This window comes from Miniopterus natalensis, chromosome 19 (genome assembly GCF_054644295.1).
Source record: "Miniopterus natalensis isolate mMinNat1 chromosome 19, mMinNat1.hap1, whole genome shotgun sequence".
Lineage (NCBI taxonomy): Eukaryota > Metazoa > Chordata > Mammalia > Chiroptera > Miniopteridae > Miniopterus > Miniopterus natalensis.
This window is the reverse complement of record NC_142099.1, coordinates 13,781,832-13,807,586: the sequence shown is the minus strand read 5'-3', so window position 1 is coordinate 13,807,586 and position 25,755 is coordinate 13,781,832. Positions and strand designations below refer to the sequence as shown.

General features: G+C 40.2%; 2 protein-coding genes across 9 annotated transcripts in view; one reads left to right on the top strand and one right to left on the bottom strand.

Moving 5' to 3' along the window:
- Window positions 1–2,320: 2,320 nt before the first annotated feature.
- DAP3 (death associated protein 3) lies at window positions 2,321–25,560 on the bottom strand. Of its 3 annotated transcripts, none has more exons than XM_016221390.2 (14): window positions 25,517–25,560; window positions 24,523–24,856; window positions 18,469–18,522; window positions 13,955–14,077; window positions 12,412–12,513; window positions 9,914–10,022; window positions 9,680–9,772; window positions 8,629–8,759; window positions 7,921–8,001; window positions 7,672–7,830; window positions 6,840–6,899; window positions 6,429–6,518; window positions 3,617–3,734; window positions 2,321–2,663 (listed from the first exon to the last, which is right to left on the bottom strand). In XM_016221390.2, exons 3-14 carry the CDS (start codon window positions 18,508–18,510, stop codon window positions 2,578–2,580), a joined length of 1,194 nt encoding a protein of 397 aa, XP_016076876.2. In that variant the 5' UTR covers window positions 18,511–18,522; window positions 24,523–24,856; window positions 25,517–25,560; the 3' UTR covers window positions 2,321–2,577. The 3 variants fall into 3 exon arrangements, with proteins under 3 accessions (XP_016076876.2, XP_016076875.2, XP_087684395.1); XM_016221389.2 differs by having other exon boundaries at window positions 18,469–18,552; window positions 25,517–25,557; XM_087828269.1 differs by lacking the exon at window positions 18,469–18,522 and having other exon boundaries at window positions 25,517–25,557.
- The window catches only part of ASH1L (ASH1 like histone lysine methyltransferase), a 108,170-nt gene continuing 107,409 nt past the window's right edge, over window positions 24,995–25,755 (top strand). For 3 of the 6 annotated variants that reach the window (XM_016221377.2, XM_016221374.2, XM_016221376.2), the window contains exon 1: window positions 25,423–25,647. The gene's annotated coding sequence lies outside the window, so the exon portion shown is untranslated. Of the gene's footprint in view, window positions 25,052–25,420; window positions 25,648–25,755 lie in introns of those variants that run through there. The other 3 variants (XM_016221375.2, XM_087828264.1, XM_016221379.2) reach the window with 3 other exon arrangements.

Here is a 25,755-nt window from a genome sequence, read left to right as displayed (position 1 = left end):
CAAGGGGTGGGGCCTACGCCGGAACTTGCGGACGCTCTAGCATCCGCGCCCGCTGGCGCGTTCTTGGTGCTGTTGTCTTTGCATAGCAGGTGGGGGGTCCCCGACAGTGCTCACCGTCCTTCTTACTGCTCTTGCAGCCTTTGTCTCTTCTCTCACGCGATACTTCTGCTTCAGGCAAAATTAAAACCTTACTGGGGAAATCGATGCTCCCCTAAAGCTTCCCACTCACCTTCCTTTCGCTCCAAAAGTCACAGCCTTCCTGATTTCTAACCCTGTGTACTGTTTTTGTGTGTCTCTCCAGCACATTACGTAAATAAATCGGAGCACATATTCTTTTGCGTCTGCCTTTGGCTCGGTATATTTTGTGAAGTCTTCCCTGTTCTATGTACTTACAGTTCATTTTCTTTGCTTCAGAATAGTCGATTGTATGAATATACCCCAGATGATTTATTCCAATGATAACCGACTTTGGGATTGTTTCCAGTTTTTGGCTACTAGGTGCTACAATTAACATTCTTGTGCATGTATCTGCCTGTGCATACATTTCAGTTGGGTATATACCTACGATTGTAATTGCTAGGTCATAATATTGGGTATGTTTGAATTTGGTTAAAAACACCAAACTTTCCTAAATTTCTTTACCAATTTACAATTCCACCACCAGTGTAGGGGAATTTTCAGTTGATGTTTCAAAATCTTGCCAACATTTTAAAATTTTAGTCGTTATCACTAGTTTTAATTTTCCTGATTGCCAGAGGTTGAGAGCACCTTCTGATGTTTATCAACCATTTGACTATCCACTTTTGTGACTCACAGGCACATCAGAAAAGTATTTATTTCTTTTTTTTAAAAAAATATATCTTTATTGATTTCAGAGAGAGGAAGGGAGAGGGAGAGAGAGAGATAGAAACATCAATGATGAGTCATTGATCAGCTGCAGCCTGCAACCCGGGCATGTGCCCTGACAGGGAATCGAACTCCGATCGCCTGGATCCTAGGTCGACGCTCAACTGCTGAGCCACGCCTGACTGGGCCAGAAAAGTATTTCTTAATTTCCAAACATGGGGGCCCTGGCTGGGAAGCTCAGTTGGTTAGAACATCCTCCCAATACGCCAGGGCTGAGGGTTCAATCCCCAGTCAGGGCACATACAAAAATCATCCAATGAATGCATAAACAAGTGGAAGAGCAAATCAGTTTCTTTCTCTCCCTTCCTCTCTAAATTTAAAAAAACATTTTTAAAAAACATGCAATTTCCAAACAGGTGGGGATTTTCTATGTATTATTTTGTTCTTGATTTCTAGCTAAAATTGCATTGGGATTAGAGGACATGGTTTGCTTGATTTAGATTCCTTGAAATTTGTTGACTTCTTTTATGGGCCAGTGATAATTTTTGAATGGTTGTTTGTGTGCTTAAAAAGAAAGTATATTCAGACGTTTTGGGTTTAAAAACATACTTTCATTAGGAAAATATGTTAATCATACTAGTCAATTCAAGTTTATTAATCATGCTAGTCAAATATTCTTACCTATTCTTTTGTCTCCAGTTATTGAAGTATATTGTCTCTCCCACTATGATTGTCTGTATCTCCTAGTAATTTTGCAAGTTTTTATTTTCTTAGGCTATGTTATTAGTGTATACTACTTTACAGTTGTGTTATCTTACTGGTGAATTGAACCTTCTACCATTATAAATTAACTTTTTAATAATACTATTTACCTTAATGTCTACTTTGTTTGATAGCCATGTAAATGAACCAGCTTTCTTTTGGTTAGTGTTTGTAAGGTATATAATTTTTCACTTTTTACTTTCAAATTTAGATTTGTCTCTTGAAGACAGCTTATAACAGAAGCAAACATCAAAATGGGATGCTGCATGCAAGTGTTCATCAGGGGAAATGCCTGTGAGGGAACACTGGGAGGAAACCAGAGGTGGCCGGGAAAGCCTTCAGACCACGAAGGTATGAACCCTTGAAGGGTAGAAGGAAGAAAGACTGACTGGAGTTTTTAACACCCTTATTGAGGTTAATTCTTTCGGGAACCTGTACAAAGGGGCTGTACCGTACAAAGCTGCCAGGTTAGGTGGAGTTTCAGTAAGGTTCTCAGGGACCACTGATAAAAGTATAAATAAGAAGAAAGTGGTAAGTGTCTGCAAGGGAGAAGCTGTGAATCTCAATCTCCTGAACTGAATAAAGTCTGGAAAACTGCTACTGGAAATTTCTGTGGAATTTAGCCTCTTTAGACACCCAACAAGCAGAATGCCAGAGAATTCAATTTGGCCCATCTGAAGACTTTTCCCATCTTAAATATTTAACACAACACTTTAAGAAAGAATTTAATTTTTAAGGAAAAGATGCATGATTAATTAAAATGTGAAAACCACATGTAATAAACTGATATTAGTTTCAGGAACAAGAGGATGTCTGATTGCCATTATAGTCACTTTACAAGGAAGCCATTTCAATGAAGGGTGGGATCTGACTGCAGTCCTGTCCAGTTCATGAGCTCTTCGTGTGTACTGTGGGAATCCCCATCTGATTGGGTCTGTTAGTGTCCACTGTCTTCCCGTGTGCTGTGGCTTAGAGATAGGCACAGAGCCGCTCCAGCTGCCCAGGGTTTGCATTACTTAGGAACAGGAGCTCCTTCTTCCCTTCTTCTGTATGAGCTAAAATGGAGTCAAACACAGATAATTGGCAGTTTTCTTCTGCAGCATTTATGTTACACCCAGAAAATTCTGTAGTTAAGAGGCTACATTATCTAGATTATATTCTTATGTCATTAGCACTCCCAAGAGACCTCACTTCTAGATCCTTTATCCTAATAATTGTATTTTCTATGCATAATTTCCCTTTCTGTCTTTGTTCTTCTAATCCAGCATCTCTCTCTTCCTCTGTTCCAAGAGTATCTTCTGGACTTTAGGACTCTGTCAGATCTCCCGACCCCTCAGAAATCTCCATTGTGCTTCCCAACCCATCATGCCGCAGCTGCTTTATCCTCTTTCCTTTCTTCCTTTATGCTCCATTCCAATCACAGCTAATTCTCTATTTCCCAGTGACAGAACAGCCTTTACCTTCCCCTGCACACCCCGCCCCCAGCTGCGGGCAGGAGTAAAAGGAACAGCTGGATGCTTTCATGCACAAAGACTGCGACAGGTACAGCAAGGGGTTGCTTGCTGCGGGGGTGGCCTCTCACACACTGTCAACTATTCTGTGGGCGTCCTAGCATACGAGTCAATCGAAGTTTGTTGAATGATGAATAAATGCAACGATGAACAAAAAAGATTAAAAAAACAGAAACAAGAAAGAAAAAATGTAACAATGAGTGTGTGGCAGCAACCCAAACCAAGTGACTGGACGTGGTGGCCTCCTCTCTTAGCATGAACATCTTATTTAGACCACTAGGACAATTTAGGGAGAGATATAACGTCTTTTGTAAATTAAACCTTATACCCCCCCCCACACCTTTCTGTATCATCTGATCAGCCAGAAAGAAAATAAGATAAAAGGAAAAAACATAAAATACAAATTACAGCCTGCTGCTGAGGGAAGAAGAGATCAAGGCTGATAGTGGGAGTCTCCCTGAAAGCATAAAACCCTTATAGGAAAACATTAAACTGACCTTTCTCATGTTGAAGCCAACTGTTTTCCAAATAATACTGAATGCAACTTTCAAATTCTTTTGGGTTATAGTTGGAAACCAGGATAGGAATAAAGGGATCCAGGGCATCAAATCCTTCCTAGAGAAGAGATAGGATAAAGATACAGTAATTGCTAAGTGACAAATCCACAGAGAAATCCATTTTATTCGAACACTTTGAGGGCAAGGTCTTTGCTTTCTTCTGTTCCACTCACTCCTCACCCTCTGGCTATCCTGCCTTATTCGGGGCTCTACACATAGCCGGCTACTGTCACTCTCCAGGGCTACAAGTATTGGATTTAAAAAAGGAGGGAAGATGTCACTTGTTTGAGTGTATATGCACATAAACACACATTCATTTCTTACAGTTCTGACTTCAACAGTTGACAACTGTTTTGACGGTTCATATATTCAAAACAGAAAATAAAGCTAACAAGGATGTGGATGTGGAAAGACCCTAAGTGGAACACACACTGAAACAAACTGCAGTAGTCCCCTTTATCCATGGGGGCGACACTCTAAGACCCCCAGAGGGCCCCTGCAACCGGGGATTACTGAACCCTACGTATACTATGTCTTCTCCTATACATACTTACCTTTTCTCTTAAAGGAAGCACTTTACATTTCTTTCGCATATCTGAATTGCCAGCATCACTACGCTTGTGTTTTGGGGCCATTATTAAGTAAAACACTTGAATATAAGCACTGCATACTGCGACAGCCGCTAGTAACCGTGACTGCTGAGTGACTAATGGACAGACAGCATGGATATTCTAGACAAAGGGACGACTCATGACCTAGGCGGAGTGGAGTGTGAGCTTTTATCACGATACTCAGAATGGTGTGCAACTGAAAACTTATGAGTTATTTATTTCTGGAATTTTTTACTTAATATTTTCAGACCACAATTAGCCATGGGTGACTGAAATTGCGGAAAGCAGAACCGCATATAAGGGGGGACTACTGTGTCTCACATTTCAAACGTAACACTACAGGGATAAGGGAAACTAATTCAAGTTAACTTTTTTAAAATTTTATTTTAGGTGTATACAAAGTTAACTTCTGAACAGAGTATTGGGACTAAAGATCCTGAGGCTAAAGACAAAAATTACATAAATACTGCATTCTCTATGTCATAGCTTCTATTTAGAACTTCTGAAACTATTTTACTAGAGTCTAAGACTGAGCTAATAATTAAATATACTGTGGATAGTAACAGCAGATTCTTATTGTTGGAGATGAGGCTTATAAATATGGAAAGGGGAAAGGATACTGTGAATGCTGTGATACTTGCCTGGAACTGGAACTGTCAGTATGAACTCAAAGTTTATATGTTTGTTTATGTATTTTTTGTGGATTCTTTTTGGTGTTTTCGTTTTTCTTGCCTTTTTTTCCTTTTTTAAAAATTTTCTTTTTTTTGGTTTGAACTCATGTTTTTTTTTTTAACACAAAGGAACAGATATAGATATGTGTGGATGTGTACATATAAACGCATATATACACACAGTACATATACACCCAAATATTACATGTATCTATTTACCAACTCTGCTGGAGGGCTTAGAAGTGACACCCCAGTAGCAATAAGTACGCCCAGCACTCTCGGTTTCTAAATACCATTCTCCTCTAAAACAAATCAAGGCTCCTTGGAGAAATGGCTGGCTTTAGGACTAGGGCATGAATAGTACAAGATGAGCTTGAAACATATTTTTGTGCCAAAAAGTAAAGTAGTAGAGAAAGAATGATGGGTACATGTTAAAAGGATATAGAAGCCAGCTTCAAGGGGTACCTCCTGGCCAAATCTGTGATAATTTAAGCACCGAAATAGATGATGATAGTAAAGATTAAGAATCCGCATGTCTGCACTGAAACCAATACATAAGGGAGAAAGGAAAGTTCTTGCGTATAATAGAAAGCCGACTGATACCTCTAGAGGAAACGATGGAACTAGAAGATATCTATTTTGCAATTATCATAACTGATTTAGGAAGAATCACCAATGGATACTAGTAAGGAGAAATTTGAGGAGTAACAGGATATTTACCTAGTCTCAAAGTATATACCCACAAGGTACTTATTCATTATAAAAGTAAAATAGTATCTTTACTGAGGAGAAACCAGATGGATACCACCTTAACTAAGTGTTCAAAGTTAACACTGCCAGTAGTGGGAGAAATAGGTTTCATGTGCCTCCTAATACTATGCACTAAAAACAAACATCCCTTCTAATATCACATATAATCAGGAGAAAACATCAGACAACCTCATGAAATAACCCGTAAGATAACTGGCACGTATTCTTCAAAAATAAAAATATAAATGTTAAGATTATAAAATACAAAGACTGAGGAACTGTTCCAGATTAAGGAGACTAAAGACACTAAATGCAATACATGGTTCAGGACTTTCTTTTTTCTGTAAAGAATATTGGGATAACTGGCAAAATCAGAATAAGTTCTATAGATTAGGTAACGGCATTATATCGATATCAACTTCGTGATTTTGATAATTGTACTTTGGTTATATGTTAGGATAGTTTTGATTTCAGGAAGTACAAATGATTGTGAGATAAAGACGCATCCTCAGGTTTCTGTCACATATTCAGAAAACACTGAATGGAGAGAGAGAAGACAGCAAATATGGTAAAGCGTTAACATTTCAAGAATCTGGGTGAAGTCAGTCAAGAATAGAACTTTTCTCCAAGTCTGAAATTATGTTTAAAAAAAAAGAAAAAAAAAAGATGTCTTTAGATAGAATGACTATCTAAGGGAAACAAATTTTCCAATGATTTGACCTTTCCCAGCAGTTCCTGGGGCAGATAGGCTTTCCGGGGCTTAAAAAGAGACCCAGTCTGGCTCAAAGTCAACACAATGGCGCCTCCATTCTGAAAGAAAGGAGAAAAAGCCAATTAGAAAAAGCTGAAAAAGATAGAAGATATAAAAAACATTTTGAATAATTGCAAGCAAAGTAATTACACCAATATTTAAATAAAATGGTTTTGAATAAGTTTACTCAAGGTAAGTGGAAAGATTAGAAACCAAAGGCATAGATTTTAAACTTGGTACAGCTATGGGAATTATTAAGATATAAGAACTTGCTGTCCATAAAATTAGAGACTGGAAAGTACTAGCAATGAAGTAGTCGAAGATCTTTAAAATGAAAATACATTTCTTTCTGAAATGTATTAGGTATCATATGCACTCACCCAATCATTTTTCACCATTTTCCTCAGGTTGTAGATAAGTGCTAGCTCCTCTGGGGCAATCTGCACATTGGCCAATGTGTGACCGGGAGAAAGGGAATGGGAGCAGAAAGAAGAGGCCATTACTTGCTTTGCCTGGATGCTTCCCTGAGACAAACGAATTGACAACAACTAAAAAATCCTCAACTACTATGTAACCATAGTACCTGAAGGTATAGCCTCTGAGATTAAGCTTCATAGCTGCTGGCCCTAAACCTACCCTGCTTCTGGAGGTTAAAAACAGTCCCCAAGGGAGAAGACAGCCACCGCCCCAGAACACCCCCTTCCTTGATGCTTCTGATCTTATCTTTTTAGACCACACAGCCACATTTTGAAGAGAATAGAAAAAATCAACAAAGAAAGAAAACGTAGCTTCTGCTGCCCTGCTCTTTTCAAAATACTCTCCCTTAGTTTTCAATGGATAGTGGAACTTGGTATCACCTTTTTTTAAAAATTGAGTTTTAAAGAGAGGAGGGTGGGGGGGGAGGGAGGAGAAAGAGAGACACATCAATCTGTTGTCTCTCATACGCGCCCCAACTGGGGATCAAATCCCAAACCTGGGTATGTGCCTGACTGGGAATCGAACCTGCCACCTTTCAGTGTACAAGGCGGCACTCTAACCCACTGAGCCACACCGGCCAGGATGTATCACCTCCTTTTGAAGCTATTTTCACTATACATCTTAATTCAAATACTCCTAGGGCAAGAAAATACATCTCACGTCTACTATGCCCCAGCCTATATATAATATGGCACCAGAAATCAGAGAAACCAGAATAGAAAACTGTTATCCTACTGGGCTTTTATCTTCTCTTTTCAGCGTGGTCCTTCCCCAGAGAGCATTGACTCCATCCACTGCCACCAGGAGGTGAAAAATACCCAAAGAACTTTGCCTCTTTAGCTCTTTGAGCACAATGCCAACCGCATCTGTGGCATTCCTCACCCGTGTTATACCCTGTAGCAAAAGGGAGACAGTGGCTTACAGTCATATCTGTAAGAGGCCTTCTCTAGTTATGGCACAATACACAGTGTCATTTTTTTATACCTGTTCAACTACTTCTCCCAGAGAACTGCCTTTCTCAGAGCTTTCTCGCTTATTCCAGATATACTTCTCTTGAATTTTTATCTAAAACAAAACAAAAAGTTGCATTGTTAGGAATCAGTTTAAATCTATTTTTCAAGCCCTATAAGAGATCTCAGTATGAAAGTGAATGCTATCTGGCCAATTTCTGCCTGGAGCTTAAACACACACACACACATGATTCTAACTAAAAAGGTCCAGGATAAGGCATTGGCACCTACATTTTTAATAAGCTCCTAGATGATTCTAAATATCTAGAGTTGAAAACCCCTGGCCTAGAGATCATATTCAAAAATTACTAGAGTAAAGAGTAATTTTACTAATACATTTCTGGTTCCAAAAGTGATCTTATCTGGAGAAAATTATGTAGTTGAAAATATGCTTTAGAGGATTTAAGGCTGTGACCTTGGAAAAGTCAATGAATTAATCTGCACTTCCATTTGCTACCCACAAGGTGAGAACAGCCTACTGCTGCCTCTATTTCACATGGATAAATGAGTTTCAGATGGTGAGCTCACGGTGAGTAAAATACTGTATATGCAACAAATAGAAAATGGTATAGTTATCTGAACCACAATATAAGTTCTCCACAGTCTACTGGTAGTTGGGGCACAAAGAAGATAAAACCTATTTAAAGAATATCCAGCACCAAACTTCTGGGAATCTAGTTACCTGACTCAAGAAACGCTCATTTGTAGTTTTGAAATTCTTCAGCCAGATTGAAGCCTCTAAAGGTTGATCAAAGCGCTGTTTGTTGTAGGTGGAGGGCAGAAGATCCCGGCAGTTTTTCACCCAAAGATGAGCTTAAAAAAAAAAAAAAGGCACAGAAAAACTAGGCAGGAACTGACTGTATTCAACTCAAAATACTCTGATTCTTTAAGTTATGGGAAATGACTTTACATTCCTATATATTTCTTAAAGCCTTCTTGTTTCCAAGGTTTATTTTTGTCTGGTCCATCTTAGATTAAACATTATTACTACACTCAACACACAAGGCATACCAAGTGAATTCATGGTCACCTCAGCTTCCTGGTAGTTTCTAAAGATAGTCATAAAATGTGGATGTACGCATACAGCAAGGAAGGATATGTACAAAGTATGAGAGTTTAAGTTTTTAAACTCTAGAAAGCTGATAGCCAGTACCATGTCAAAGTCTCTCTAGATACTCAAAATTGTTGACTGATGGCAGTAATGCCTATGATGCCCTCTAAGGTGAGAGTTTATGCTCTTGGGCATTACATATCAAAATGAGGACTGCTGGGCCAAAATACTTCATTTTTAAAAAGCTTCACAAAGGTTTTAGCTGAATTTCTTCTTTTTAAAAATATGTTCTTGATGATTTTAGAGAGAGAAAAGGGAGAGGGAGAGATAGAAATATCAATGAGACAGAAACATCAACTTGGATCAGTTGCCTCCTGCAGGCTCCCTGCTGGGGATCGAGCCAGGAACCTGGGCATGTGACCTCCTGGTGCATGGGTCAAGGCCCAACCACTGAGCCACACTGGCCAGGAAGCTGAATTTCTTCTCATTGCATTTACTTCACCTTGCAACCCGCTTGTCAGTGATATGGAGAAATTATGATTAACTAGTTCAGACCTCTCTGCATCTGGAGCAAAGGCCTCTCCTGTAGCCATCAGAGCGCCCTGGCAGAAAATGAAAGCCACAATGCTACCAGGGTAACAGGATAACACATCCCAGCATAGTGAAGACAGGAAGTTCTTACCGTCTGGAATATGCAGTATCAGCCAGTCCTGTTTTGCACAGAAATGAATAATATGGCAAAGACTGAGTGTTTTTCCTGTTCCCTTCTCCCCATCTAAAGCACCTGCTGTTAAAGAAAACATTACCAGAAGGAACACTTCTACTGCTGGCAGACTACTCTTGCATTTCTTCTTTTCTTACATTTGAGGGAGGAAAGCGCTGGCTCAAAACAGCCCACGCAGGCAGGAAAGGATATAGAGAACGTATCGTACAGCTGGATGAGCAAAATTGGTGTTTTTCAGGTAATGCAGGAGCTCTAGGGCTGGTTTCCTTACCATTAGGCAAGCTTCATTGAATGTCTTCATCTAACAAAACAGGGAAAGAGAAAGGAGGGAGTGGGTGTGGAACTTCTAGCCAGTTCTTAGTATACACACTGAGCCTAATATAGCAACGAATTGCCTATTTTTCATTTTTGCACTTAGGAGAAGTTGGGTTAGTTCTGAATTTGAAAATATATCCATATAATTTAGCTAAAAACTGAAACACATTATCTTACACCAAATAACATGAGTCAGCATTTGATTATATCTATTAATGAAGCACAGATAATGCATCAGTTAAGTGAAATCTACAAATAATACAGATATCTCATAACTATACCATTTAGGGTTGATGTAAATATTAAAAGCATATAAGAAAGTACCTGACATATGGTAAGCACTGAATAAAAGTTAATTCCTTTAAATTGATTTTTAGCTAATTCTTATTACTATGACCATCTAGACATTTCTCTAGAACTATACACATAGCACCTCAGGAGCAGGTGTGACCAACCAGCTGCCCCACAGCTTTGAGGCCATACCTGGCACCACCAATATACAGACAAACCAGAAAACTGACATGTCAAGTTCATTTCCTTTTTGCTATCAGGATTATTTTGGTGGAAAAATTTGGGAAGCATCGATATGTGAAAGTCATTTGCAAATAAAGCATTTAAGAATGTCTATTGATAAGAAAACTATCTAACAAATACTATTTGCAAGTATATTAGATAAGATTAAAATAGTGTTGGTATTTTTTAAAAGAAATCCTAAGCAAACAATTAGATTACAGAGAAGGACTTGACGGGTAAGTGCAAACTTAATGAAAAGTGAAACCTTAAAAAACTTGATACAGATATTAAAACAAAAATGCCCTTTTAGGCAATATGACAGTACTAAAATACACAAACAATGGTGAGGGTGTTGACCTTCACATAAATGGAGATTATGAAAAGAATGAGTAATTCCCTCCAAAGCACTAGGGGTTTACACCATCCTGAAACTAAGTTGAAATGGTTAAAGTTAGGTCCTCACAACCCGAAGATGAAGATTGTACTATGAATGTCCCAGAATAGTTTAAAGTGACATTACTGAGGATTCCTTCCAGTTATGTCCTATTTCCAAACTTAACAAAAGTTTAGATGACAAAGCTGTTTAGTCTAGCATTAGCTCCTTTACTGGAGTCACATCTAGTTTTTTGAAATAAAGCACACTAAAGAAATGACATCTTTTTGCTCCTTAGCTAAAAATCATCTGCACAGTCAAGTTTGATATTTTATTAAGAAGGAATAATTTCTGCCCTGGCCAGTGTGGTTCAGTGCTTAGTGTTGGCCCGCACACCAAGGGGCATGGACTTGATTCCTGGTCAAGGGCACGTACCTGGGTTGCAGGTTCGATCCCTGGCCCTGGTTGGGATGTGTGTAGGAGGCAACCGATTGATGTGTCTCTCTCACGTCGATGTCTCCCTCTGGCCCCCTCCACCCTCTAATCCTTGGGTGAGGATTCACAAAAAACACCAAAAAAGAATAATTTCTGAGACTGAAAATAATTCAGCAGGAGTTAGTCAAAAGAACTGATTATGTCAATAAAATATGCTTGCAGTTAATCATGAGTTCTTTTTTTAAAATTTATCTTTATTGTTGAAAGTATTACAGATGTCCCCTTTCTTCCGCCCCAATGATCTCCTCTACCCTGGGTTTAATGGCTATCAAACAACCCAAGCAACTCTTCAGGTTGAAGTTATGACTACAAAACTAGAATTTTCTGAAAATCTGTGAGACTGAAGAACAATGATGCATCTAATCCAAATATAATTTCTTTATGGTCCAGGAATACATTATAATTTTGTTTTTCTCTAGCATATTAATTACTTTCATGATACTTCTCTAAGAAAAATATTAAATTTATTTTTTTAAAAATATATCTTTATTGGTTTTAGAGAGAGGAAGGTGGGGGAGAGAGAGAGAGAAACATTAATGATGAGAGTCACTGATCGGCTGCCTCCTGCACGCCCCCTGCTGGGGATCGAGCCCGCAACCTGGGCATGTGCTCTGACTGGGAATCGAACCTCAATCTCCTGGATCATATGTCGATGCTCAACCGCTGAGCGCCTGCCAGGCTTCAATTCATTTTGTAATAACTATTTGAATGCTAAAGTTTCCAGAAATTGGTTGGGTAAGGAAAATAGTAGAATATTGTTTATTTATTTAAGAATATTTTGCCTGGCTCCAAAAAGGATTTTAAGTGGTTAAACAGAGATAAACATTGTCTTAAAGTGATTACAATAATAGCACTATTCACAAAAGATAAATTTACCTGTTATTTTAAGATTCAAATTTCATTTTTTATAGTTTGCTACTCATTTAATCCCATCCCTTTTCTATCAACAGCTTGTGTTTTGGGGCTCCCTCCAATTCCCTCCCGTTTTGAGCACCTGCATTACAAATCGAGGCGGCAGGCCGTGGGGGAATATAGTCTTCATATCCTGGAGGGGTAGGTTGTAGTGCTGACCCTCATGCTGCTCCTCATGCTTGGCCTATGAAATAAAAATGCAAACAGGTATAATGGGGGCCACAGATGAAGTGACAAAGACTTTGAAAAAGTGGAAAGAGCCTAACAGACCATACTGAGGAAACATTCATCTCTCATAACTGAAAAGCATATCTTTCCTTTCTTAATTTTCGATAAAAAAATTGCTAGTTGTCCCCAAATCCACAGTGGGTATATAAAGCTGGCGTTAGCCTCAATGATGAAGCCAGTTGCCCAGCAACGTAAACCCTAGATGTGGAGGTAGCAGCAACAATTCTTGCCATCTGGATTCTTCTGTGCTGTGTATAGAGATGCTCCAATCATGTGACAAGATCATCTGCATGCTGCTGTTTCCATAGAAACTCTAGAGGAATTGGCAGATAAAGAGACTATATTCATAGGGAAAGCAGAAAGACACTTTGATGACTTCATTCACTTATTCTATTTCACTTTGTGCTTGTGAAAGTAGGTGAACACAGGAGATATAAATAAAACACACCCTGCTGAGATGGTGTTTTGGGTGATAAATTATTTTGTTCTCTCCCACATGCACAGCAGCGTATGTTAAGATGGGGAAACCCAGAGAGAGGGAATACAAACAAAAAGAAAAAAGCTATTGGTCTCCTTCATATTTGAGTGCAGCCTCACATCTAACTTCATGTCCAAGAGGCAGCAGTAATGCTGGGAAGGAAGAAAAATCAACACCTAGTCTAATGGGATTTGAAGTAGAAAATACAACACTGGATACCACTGGAATCCTAGCTTCTCCTGACAAATCTCACCTTAAATGTGGCTCTTCTCAACAAATCAAGTTAGTTCCCTTCCCAAACTAGGAAATCCACTTAAGTAGATACAAAATAGTCCCAGATTGGTTATTAGGAAAATCAGGTTCTGTAACTGCTCTGTTGTGATCTTGAGCAAGTTAAGTTGATTTCTTTAGGATTTTCCACACAATAGTCTATAAACTATGGCTGACCACTGTTTTTGTAAATAAAGTTTTATTGGAACACAGACATACCTATTTGTTTATGACAGAGCTAAACAGGTGTGACAGAGACCACTTTGGCTCATACGCTTAAAATTTTACTATCTGGTCCTTTAAGGAAAAGTTTGTCAACCCATCATACATTATGATCAATAATAACTGCTAAAATGAACTTCTAGGGAATTGACTTAATAAGTATTTACTATGTACCTGCTCTATGCCCAGCAAAATCCTTGGCATGAGATGAATTCAATGGTAGGGATTAAATCAGAACAAATGTGGACTGACCTGCCTGAGTGTTTTATGTTACCACAGTATCAGATAGGGATGGGAAAGATCTGGGTTCCAGAATGCTGTTTTGGGTGCATTGTCTGACTGCGTGTACATTTTCTTGATATGTATAATAACAGCAACACAAATTATAAGCCCTGAAAAAAAATCCATATACACATTAGCAACTCACCGGGTCATTCTCACTGGTGCAGGAAACAGCTCTAGGACTCTCAAATGAAACCTGATTATCCAAGTGAGCAGCAAGGCTTTGGGATGCCTCGGTTGCCATGCCCAAAAAATGTCCAGGGTCCAACTAGAAAAGAAACCATTTTAGTGTTTTGGAATTATAAGGCTTTTTATGCTTGTTACAACAACAAGGTTTTAACTAATGTCTGCAATAGGGAAAAATGCCACTAACATACATTTTAGTTATATGTAAAATGAGGGTCCTTATTGTTATTTACAATTTTCTAAGTCGAATTCATGCTCTCAATCTGTTCCAGTTTATATTGCTATGTCAGGGCTCTGTCCCAAATGGAAACAATTTCATTATGGACTGTTCAGGAACATAGTACAGCCATTAACCTAAAGCAGGAAACTTCTTTTAATGCTCTTGCCCACAGTGATGAATGTGGCCAGTACTGTACAATTCTCAGCTGTCCAGTAATCACAGTCACTTCAGGTATTAGGGGATTAGTGCAATGTTCCTATTGGACAGGTACAACTATACTCCCCACAACAATTTTCTTGCAAGCTGTGCCCTAGAATAAAGAATCTTTATTGATAAAAGAATGAGGGAGTATGTAAAACATCTAGCTAAGTGAAAATATAATGCTCAATTCAGTGAACTGCACATGGAAACCTCTGAATCAGGAAGGGATGGGAGGTGCAGAGAGAGGATGACTCGGGAGACAAATCAGACAAAATGCTAACTGGAAAACTCCTAAACTGAGTTTGAGGATAACAGTCTTATCTAGAAGTGAAAAGATGCCAGTTACAAGGGAAAGATTAGGATATGAAAGCAGCAGAAGCAGAAGCAGATGTGAGAGACAGCTATAATAAGGAAGTTGCCTGATAAATCAATAGGCAACATGAAAGCTGCCTGTATTTATATTTAGTCTCACCAAGCAGCTTCATGAGTGCAGAAAATGTGTATTATTTTGTACCACCCCTCATAATAGTTATATCCATTAAAAAAGACCTTAAACTCCATAACAGCTTTCTAACTGGTTACTTTTACCTCTAAATCTTCGACTCATCTTTCATAGTGCAAAAGATTTGTCCTCCCAAATAATAAGTTTAACATCCTTTTAATCAAAAAGCTTGGATGGTTTCCTATTGATGTCAGAATAAGCCCCTAAATGCTTAGCATGGTAATCAAGGCCATGACTTAACTGACCTCTCCAGTCTCATTCCTGTATGAACTCCACATTCCAGCCATGTGACCATGTGAAAATATGTTCTTCGCTTTTATACCTCTATCCTTCTGCTCGTTCTACTTCAGCCTCCCCCTTCTCCATACTTAAGTCTTCCTCCTCCTTTAAGGCTTATCTCAAATGTCACATCCTCTGTGAAGATTTTCCAGACACCTCCAGTGAAAAGTAATTATTTTTCCCTCTCTGCTGATAGCACTGTCTTTGTCTTGCATGACTTTTTAAGTTTTTTTAGAATATTTATTAAAGCTGCGGACATAAAACAAAAAGGGCTTAGTATGGAAGGAGTGACAGGAGAGCCTAGGCTGGGCTGCCTTAGCTCTGTGGGAAGTCAGAGAAAAGGGGGCCTTGGGAACAGGTTCAGGGGACTAGCCTGCAACAAGCTGCCACTCCCCACTGCTCCCCAGGTTGCAAGTCTCATGGGGTCCTTTAGGGTTTAGGAGATGCATGCCTGTGGGGAAAAAGTGGGGGAAGGAGAGGGGAAAGGAAATGGTGCAGGGGGCGGAGGGTGCTCCCCAGAGGGAGAGCACAAATAGTTGTGTGCTTTTTAAAATAAATAGTTTTATTGATTTTGAGAGAGAAGGGGAGAGGGAGGAAGAGAAACATCAATGTGAGAGTGGAACATCAATCAATTGCCCCCTGCACGTCCCCCACTGGGGATCAAGCCCAAATCCCGGGCATGTGCCCTCACTGAAAATTGAACCAGCAACTCCTCAGTGCATGGGAAGACACACAACCAACTGAGCCAAACCGGCCAGGGCTTGCATGGCATTTTTACTCTGCCTTGAACTGCATTCATGGCTTTTGATAACTGAGTACCTATTAGATGCTAGGCAACAGAGTTTTAAATGCATTTCTGAGCCAAGAATCCTACAAGATAGGTAGAATGTTATCATGCTTGTTTTATGAAGAGGGAAACCAAGGTTCAGGCAAATTAAGTAATTTTGCCTAAGGTCACAGGGTTGGTAGGTGGTGAAGCCAGAATTCAAATTCAAGTCTGTCTGACTCCAAAATCTCTCTTCTTTTATTACATCATGTTACCTTATATAAAAGTTTGCCTCCCATTCTAGGGCACATGCCTGGAAGGGAATGGGCCAGATTTTATTCTCTTTTGTTTTCCCTTCTCTGAGTGCCTAACACACCACAAATACTTACTATTTGTGCCCTGGAATAAAGACTCTTTTATTTAGAGGCATATAACGGAGTGTATAAAGCACCTAGCTGAGTGAAAGCAAATTGCACTAATTCAACTCAATGAACTGCACACAGAAGCCTCTGAACCAGAACCTGTAGATTTAATATAAAGCAAGAGACTTGCTCCACGTCTGTCAGAGAATGGCAGACACCAATGTTTATCAAATATCCAAATTCTCTACATTTTCCAGCCTCCTGTGCAGATAGATTGGGGTTATTTGATTAGTTCAAGTTAATCAGCTCTAAGTGAATATAATTTGTGTCTTTTCTAATCAGTCAACTTAGAGTGGATATAAATTCTCTTTTTCCCCCCTGCGGTGGCAACCTACATGCTGAGGTGGCATCCCAAGAGGAACCTTCATTCCTATGTCAAGCCTTTCCCACAAGTGCCTGTAAACCACTTTGGAAATACAGCAACAGCAAAAACAAAACAAAACACATGCACATATCATAAACAATATCATTTGCTGCATTAAGCCAATGAGAATTCAGGGCTGTTACTGCAGTTCAGCAATCTGAATAGTATGCCCTACTACTGAAAGGACAGTGTACTCAATTCTACTAAAAAAAGGTAGTAGCGAAGTGGAAAATTAAAGATATTAGAGGGCCACAAGGTGGTGCTATTTCTACAAGAATCCTATGACTTTAGTTCACTGCTTTTTGAAGCAAATTAGGAGCTAGCAAAATGGATTCCTTACTTATTACAGCATTATACATAGCATCACCCAGCTAGTCTAGTTTCCAGGGAAAACAACAATAAGTACAATAGCCTCTACACAGTTCCACAATGAACATCATGCAGTTAAGAACAGTATTCATGAGCCAACCAAGACAGTCACTCTAAACCGATCTACGAGCAGCACAAAATTCTTTAGACATCTCTGCATTTTGGACTTAAGTCTTTCTTGTCTATTAAAGAAGAAGAAATTTTAGCTTTAAATGTAATCAGTTGAGACCAGACTCCTTCTCTCTATTGATCCTTGCTTTTATTTTCATTTCATAATAATGGGTTATTTTATGTATATAAGTTTATCATGAACTCCTCGAAAAAAGATGAATTCTATAGGAGGAAGGGCTGCTTTTCTAGGAAATTTAATCTGTAATTAAACAATAAGATGGAAATGACTAAGCCCTTCTGGCTCAGTTCTCATCTTTTAGGATATAGCTCTCGGAGGATTTCGTCTGGATCCTACTAATCCAGATTAGGTGCTCCTACTGGGTGCTGAAACAGCACAATACTATAATAACCATTTATACATGATTCAACTACTGACTTTGAGGTACTAGAGAACATGGACCGTAACATGCAATATAGCACAGTAGTAAGGCCACAGGCTTTGAAGTCAGACAGACCTGGTACCTAGTCTGGGCTCCACAACTTCACAGCCTGTTACCTTAGGTAAGTTACTTAGCCTTTCTAATCCTCAATTTCTACATCTGTGAAACAAAGTTATTATTTAAATTTACTTCATGAGTTAGTTATGAAGATTAAAGAAGTAAAGCACTTAGTCCCAGTGCCTGGAATATAATGAATGCCCAACAAATAGTAACCATTAGTGAAATGAGTCATCTTAAAATCCTGAGTACTTGCCATTATGGACAGTACTAGAAACTATTTGCTAAGTAAAAGAATGAAGTAAAGCAACAGATTTTTTTTTCATATATGGTTTATTTTATTCAACAATCAGATACTTAAGGTCTAAATTAACAACATATTTTTCTTTTAAGTACTTCATTAAGAGATGATAATTAATCCAACTAGAGAATATTAATAAAAATTCATAACGAACTGCAATCAAGCTTTTTAAAAAAATATTAATTCTCCTATGACATGGTAAATTCTCAAGCAGAACGATTCTATGGAGACCTTGTTACTTGAAGATTTTTAGGGCAGCTGGGAGGAAAGTGAATGGACAGAGAAATGGGATTGTAACTGTTCTTTTGAGTGTGAACTTGTAAATTAAAGTCAGCTGAAGTATTCTAGTGCATTTAATTCTGGATATAATAAATCCATATATAAACAAGAAATCCACCTAAAGACAGTCTGTACAAAGCACTTAGGTAAGTTAGGACTCACCTTATGGACCCTGGAGACAAGTCTAGTCACTCCTTTTAGCATTGTCCCCGCACTCTTAAAAAAAAGTGGTAAGGTCAGCCAGAACTGGGAAAAGATATTTGCACAATGGGTTAGTATCCAGAATATATAAAGAAGGTCTACAAATTGACAAAAAAAATGAGAAGACACAAACAGACACTTCACAGAAAAGTTTATACAGATGGCTAGCAAACCCATGAAAATTCTCATTACAAATCAGGGAAATATATATTAAAACCAGTACAATGAGACCATTCGCAACCACCCTATTGGGAAAAATGAAAAGGGGCTGTGAAGGAAGCACTGGGAACTTTCAGGCACTGTCAATGAGAGTGTAAATACAAATACCTTAACAGAACAAATTTGGCATTATCTTGGAAAGTTGAAAATGTACAGGTCTAAGACCCACAGATATTCTACTCCTTGGTATTTACTCTACAAAAATACTTACACATGTACACTGGAAAATATGTATATAACAATGTTCATAGTTGAAGCAAATGAATGATAAAAACTGTAAAAAGTGTCCAAGTGTCCATTGGTAGAAGAGTGGATAAACATATTATGATCATACAATGGAATACTATACAGAAATAAAAAGAATAAGTTGCAGTTACATGCATGACATGTATGAATCTCAAAAACTAATACTGAACCCTGGACAGGTGGCTCAGTGATTGGAGCACTGTCCCGCATATCAAAAAGGTTGTGGGTTCTGGGTGCAAGCAGGAGGCAACCGATTAATATTTCTCTCTCTCCCTCTCTCTCTCAAAATCATAAAAACATATTTAAAAAATAATATCCTTTAAAAAATTTAGACTAGTGGAACTGCAAGTATAGTATAGACTTCCTTACACCTTTCATCTAGCTTCTCTTAATGTTACCATTTTATGTAACCATAGTACAATTATCAAAATTATGAAATTAACATTGTTACAATACTATAAACTATATAACTTATTTGGATTTCCCCTACTTTTCTGTAATGTCCTCTTTTTGTTATAGTATCCAATCCAGGATCCCACATATGGAGATCTGTTTTTCTAAATCCATCACATACATATTATCTACCCTTTAAATTTTTTGTGTGAAAATTACAAATTTGAAAAACATATCTTAAGCGATCACATTCAAATAACGATTCAACACGATACAATTACCTGAAGAGTTGTGCAGCATAGCCTAGATAAGCAGCTTTCTCAATTATGGCTGCACATTAGAAATATCTGGGTATAATTAAAACTTCTGATGCCCAGACTATATCTCAGACCAATTAAATCACAAATCTTTGGTAGTGAGACCTGACATCAGTAATTTTTAAAGTTCCCCAACTGATTCCAATGTGCAGCCAAGAGTGAGAACCACAGCACAGATGTCAATGGTTAAGGGAATTTCAACCTATTTAACTAACATGTAGTCTTTTGGGTACAGTTATACCAATTAAATATTCAGTACATATTTCTCCAAAAAGCTATAATGAGACTGTCACATGTCTTACTTGAATGAAGACATGATATACATAATGGCACTAATCTGATTTACCATTCTAGGAATTCTGACAAAAAGGATGTATTAGTCTGCCATGACTTTTCTCTACTGATATGATTTCCCGATGATCAGTGATTCTTTTTCTAAATTGGTGATTCTCATTTGGAAGCATTTTTAGTTGTCACAACTTGGGGGAGTGTTGCTACTGGCATCTAGTGAATAGAGGTCAGGGATTCTGGTAAACATCCTGCAATGCACAGGAGAGGCTCCTACGTCACAGAATTAGCCAGACCCAAATGTCAATAGTGCTGAAGATGGTATTGTTTTTGTTTCCATAAAATAAAAAAAAATGTCTTTATTGATTTCAGAGAGAGGAGAGGGAGACAGAGAGATAGAAACATCAATGATGAGAGTCATTGATTGGCTGCCTCCTGCACGTCCCCCACTGGGGGTCGAGGCTGCAACCTGGGCATGTGCCCTGACTGGGAACTAAACGGCCATCTCCTGGCTCAACCGCTGAGCCATGCTAGCTGCCAGTTGGGCGGGATTGTCCTAAATCCTGAGTCCCACAGAAAAAATTTGGTTCATGGAAACTATTCTCACTGCTTTCATAATTTCAGTTAGAAAAAAAGAGAGCCCGGCCAGGTGTGGCTTAGCAGTTGAGCGTCGACCTGGAATCCAGGCGATCAGGGTTTGATTCCCAGTCAGGGCACATGCCTGGGTTATGGGCTTGATCCCCAGTCGGGGGCTTGCAGGAGGCAGCCGATCAATGACTCTCTCTCATCATTGATGATTCTTCCCCCCCCCTTCCTCTCTCTGAAATTAATAAAGATATTAAAAAAAAAGAAAAGAAAAAACAACTCTACAAGCTCTCTGGGTGCTTATGAGGAAAAATTTCAAATATATATTAAGTGAAGGGGAAAAAAGCATGGACAATATATACAGCAAGCTATTATTTGTGTAAAAAGGAGAAAATATATCCAATTTGTAAAAAGGTAAATAGTATTTAGAATATACAAAAATTGGTTGCCTTCAGAGAGAGAAAAAGGGTTCCTTTGGAGGCAAGAATAGAGGGAGAGTGGTGTCTTTTGTACTTTTTGAATTCTGAACCAGGTTGCTATTACCTAGGCAAAGAGTAAATTTTCAAGAATTAAATCAACAAGTCCCTAGTGACTCTTATAAAGCTAACAAGTAATTATTCTGTATGAATATTTCCATATGAATTATTCTGCATTTTTCTCTACACAGGAAACCCTGATGCATCAAACTGTGTTATAGTGGGTCCCCATTTCCAACAATATAATCTAAATCTACCTTCAGAATGTTTGAGAAACCCTTTGGTTTCTCAGGTGAGTACGTTTCACGAAACATTCTCTACAAGAAAAGATAACATTGTTTAAAGCTTGTAAAAGTCTTTTTTCTCTCTAAGCTCAAGTCTCCTATCTGTAAAACAAGGGCATAAACTAATGTTTTCCAGACATTTTCCCTCCCTGGTAATAGAACTTTTACCAAGCTAAGAGCAATTTATAATACTAACAGAAAAGAGATAAAAGGCTGGTGGTAAAGGCAGGAGTAAGGACAATATGCTTCCAAGTTCCCTTTCCTCCAGCTACTAAAGTACATCAGAAAAAAATCTAGGTCTCCAAAACACTCAAGTAACCACGACAGCAATAGTTAACATTTACTAACACTTTCTGTATGTCAGGCAGTGTTCAAAGAACTTTATTTGAAAGAACTCATTTTATCGGCACAACGATCCTCCGATGTAGGCAACATCATCTCTAGTTTACGGATAAGGAAAGAGAGTGGCAAGTATAGTAAAATGTTTAAAAGCATGGACTTCACAATCTAATTGCTGGGATTCGAAACCTGGCTCTCCTACTTCATAGTTATGTAACCTTGAGCAAGTTATTTAAACTATGTGTGTCTGTTTCCTTATTTCTAAATTGAAGATAAAGCATAAGTTTAAAATCTTGGTACACCAGACTGGGTGGCATGGCTCACTGGTTTAGCATTGACCTATGAACGTGAAGATCACGGTTTGATTCCCATGTTCCAGTTGGAGCTCAATCCCCAGTAGGGGGCCTGCAGGAAGCAGCTGATCAATGAATCTCTCTCATCATTAATGATTCTCTCTCCTTCTCCCATCCTCTCTCTGAAATCAATAAAAACATATTTTTAAAAATCTTGGTACACCAACAAAAATTTCAGTTTTCCTTCGTTAAATAGGAAATTATTCACAGACTATTATATTTATATAGCATTTACCCATAACTTGTCAAATGTAAAGTCAATCCTGGTGATATTCCAGGAGGTTTTACCTTTAAAAATTTCTGAAACTTTAAAAAAAACCAAACACATATTGATTGTCCAGGCCTGTGTGGCTCAGTGGTTAGAGGGTCAGCCCACACACTGAAGAGTCTTGGGTTCAATTCCCAGTCAAGGGCACATACCTGGGTTTCAGGTTCAATCCCGGCCCCAGTCAGGGCAACTGTGAGAAGCAACCAATCAATATATCTCTCTCACATCAGTGCCTCTTTCTCTCTCCCCCCTTCCCTCCTACTCTCTCTAAAAATCAATGGAAAAAGTGTCCTCAGCTGAGGATTAAGAAACAAAAGCATATTTATTGATTTGAGAGAGAAACAGACAACTATTTGTTGTTCCACTTATTTATGCATTCATTAGTTGCTTCTTGCATGTGTTCTGATGAGGGATCAAATCTGAAACCTTGGCATATCAGGATGATGCTCTAACCAACTGAGTTACCCAGCCAGGGCTTTAAAAATTTCTTTTAACACCTGAAACCTTATTTTAAAAGTTTATATTGAAGAGCTTTTCCTATTTATCTATATTGCATTTAGACAACATCCCAGCAAGGAAGCACCATGAGATAAATGTTTAATTGCTTCTATTCCAGTGGGGAAGTCTAAGAGCAGCTTAGCTAAGGTCATATAGTCCACATATACAGCTTGAGGACTGATGCGAGGACAAGCAGAGCAATAGGGAAGTACAGGCAGACCTTAGAATATTGGGAATCTCTGTGCCTCTTGAACTTCTGTGACTTTTTCCTTCACCAGGTTAGGGAAGTTTTCTGCCATTATTTCTTCAAACAGGTTCTCTATCACTTGCTCACTTTCTTCACCTTCTGGTACTCCTATGATGCAAATATTGTTTCACACTGTCCTATAGCTTCCTTATACTGTCATGTTTTTGAATTTTTTTTCTTTTTGGTTTTCTGCTTGAGTTATTTTTTTCCACCGTCTTCCAATTCGCTGACCCAATCTTCAGCTTCTCCTTATCTGCTGTTTATTTCTTCCAATGTATTTTTTATTTCTGTGACATTCTTAATTTCTTCATAGTTTCCATATCTTTTCTCATACGGTTGAGCATCCTTACAATCATTATTCTGAAGTCTATATCTGATAAGATTGCTTACCTCCATTTCATTTCTCTCTTCTTCTGGAGAATTCTCTTATTCTTTGATTTGGGGCTTGTCTCCCCATTTTGGCTGTCTGTGTTTGTTTCTATGTATTAGGTATATCTGTTAGGACTCCCAGTCTTTTTGGATGGTCTCCGGTGCAGGCCAGTGTCAGATGGTTTGTGATGGGCTCTGAGTACCCCCTTTGAGCTACTCAGCTTGTGGCTCCCTCTGCTGAGGCTGGGTGTGTTTGGAAAGGACCACAGTGCCCACAAAGGTCTGCTTTTCCAAGCCCTGAGTCCAGAAGCAGATCAGGCAAAGACTCAAAGCAACTAGAGATCCACCTTTGCCTGCAGGCTGCTTGTTTGTTATTCTCAGTCTCTTAATGAGGCTCAGTCTGTAGACCACAGCAAGGTGCAAATTCCTCCTGATTTATTCTCCTTTACCCGTTGGGTGAAACTAAAAACTACTAGATTAGATAAACTTTGGGGTTATCTGTGTATTTCAACAGTCCACAGTTCTCCTAAATTTAATCATTAAGAGTATATCTTGGTACAGAGTTTGAGAAATAAGTATTAGTAGCCACAGAAATCTGATGGGCCTAGTTTTGCATTGTTTTATCAATGATTTGGAAGAATAAGACACAACTACCAATTACACCCACAAACCTTATCAACATCAACAGTACACTGAACAATAATATAACACTGCTCTTTCCCTGTGCCTAGGAGCTAATTCTACTTTACATGAACTACGTTATCTAATATGCAACTAGGAAAACTTTTTGAAGGACACACAAGACATGGAAGATCGAGTTCAGAGCTGAACTAGAAAGACATGGTTTCTTTATCCTCTAACACAGGCTGAAAATGTATCATCCATCCATGAGGAATGAGTAGTGCACAAAAAGATAGTGGTGTGATATTCCAGAAATCTAAGCTGGGTTTAGAAAGAAAGACGACCACCGCTCCAGTCTTCCCTTCGGTTCCAAGTTCACAACACCGAGCCCAGAAAGAAGTCCCCTAGGAGGGTCCTCGGCTCTACTTAGCCTCACTTCCTACCTCCTGGAAGTCCGGAGGCCCGCTCCCTTCCCTCAAGGGTACAACCCCTGTGCTGGTTCATTCGCTCACCGGGAGTCGAGGACCAGTTCTCCTGACGACGTGAACAGCGAACCTTGGCTTGCTCCACAGATCTCGTCCCACAGCAGAGGAGCAAGCTGGGCTCGTACAGCAGGAAACTACTCAACGCGCAGCCGCCGCGGCCTCCAACCACCGCCCAGCGGAGGGGCGCCAGCCGCCCCCAACCCGCTCGCCGGGGCCCGGAGGCGGAGGGGAAGAGCGACCCGGGCCGCCGCGGTGCCGCGGCCAGGAAGGTAAGTAGTTATAGATCGCGGTCCGCCACTTGAGTAGGTCCAATCATAACGGCCTGCTCTGCCCGTTTCGGCAGCCCTCTTCTCCCCCGCTCCTGCAGCCAACAGAATGGAACAGGCCCGCGGGGGGGATTCTGGGAGATGCACGCGCGAGGGGCGGAGGGAATGTGGGGGGGGCGGGGGAGGAGGCGGCGGCGGCCGCGGCGGCTGTTGGTGGCAGTGGGGGCGGGGAAGGGGGGGGAGGAAAGAAGAGGAGGTGGAGGAGGAGGCTTGGGCTCGCGCCGCTGGAGGTACGCGTGAGGGCCCGCGCCAGAGCGGGTTATACTGGGCCGAGGGGAAGCGGGGGACGGTGCGAGGAGGCGCCCTTGAGCGAGCGCGCAGGCTGGCGGGCGCGCAGGGCGACCAAAGGCGGTGGTTGGTGGGAGCAGCGCGCGACGAGCCCAGCTACACTCTGGCGCGTGTGGGCGGGCGTGCGCGCTCCGCCGCCGGAGTCGGGTGAGGGAGGGAGGGCAGAGGGGGAGAAAGCGAAGAGGGAGGAGTGGGAGGTGGGGGGGCACGAGGCGCCCTTCGCTCCCTCCCTCCGGAGGAGCTGCCGCCGCCGCTCTGCCGCCGCCGCTCCGCCGCCATTTTGGGTTCGCTTTGCGGAGGGGGAGACGATCCCCGTCTCGGTTGCGGGACCCACCTCCCTTCAGTTTCCCCAGCTTAGCTCCACGCCTTTCCCTTCTCCTCTCTCGAATTTCCGGCAGTCCGCTCACCCGCTGGCCGCCTCTTGACAAGCGAGAGGGATCCGCTGTGGACCAAGGGAAGCGGAGGAGCTTGGTGGCGGCCGTCCCCTCTTCCCCACTTCCCTGCACTCTCATCTCTCTCGGCCTCGGCCTCTGACACGGTGAGTAGAACCGCCTGGAGAGACCTTTGGGCCTAAGTAATTCCTCAGCTACTCAATCCTTGGCTTCCTGGGCGCTCCTGTCATCTCCCGGACCTGTACCTCCGGGAG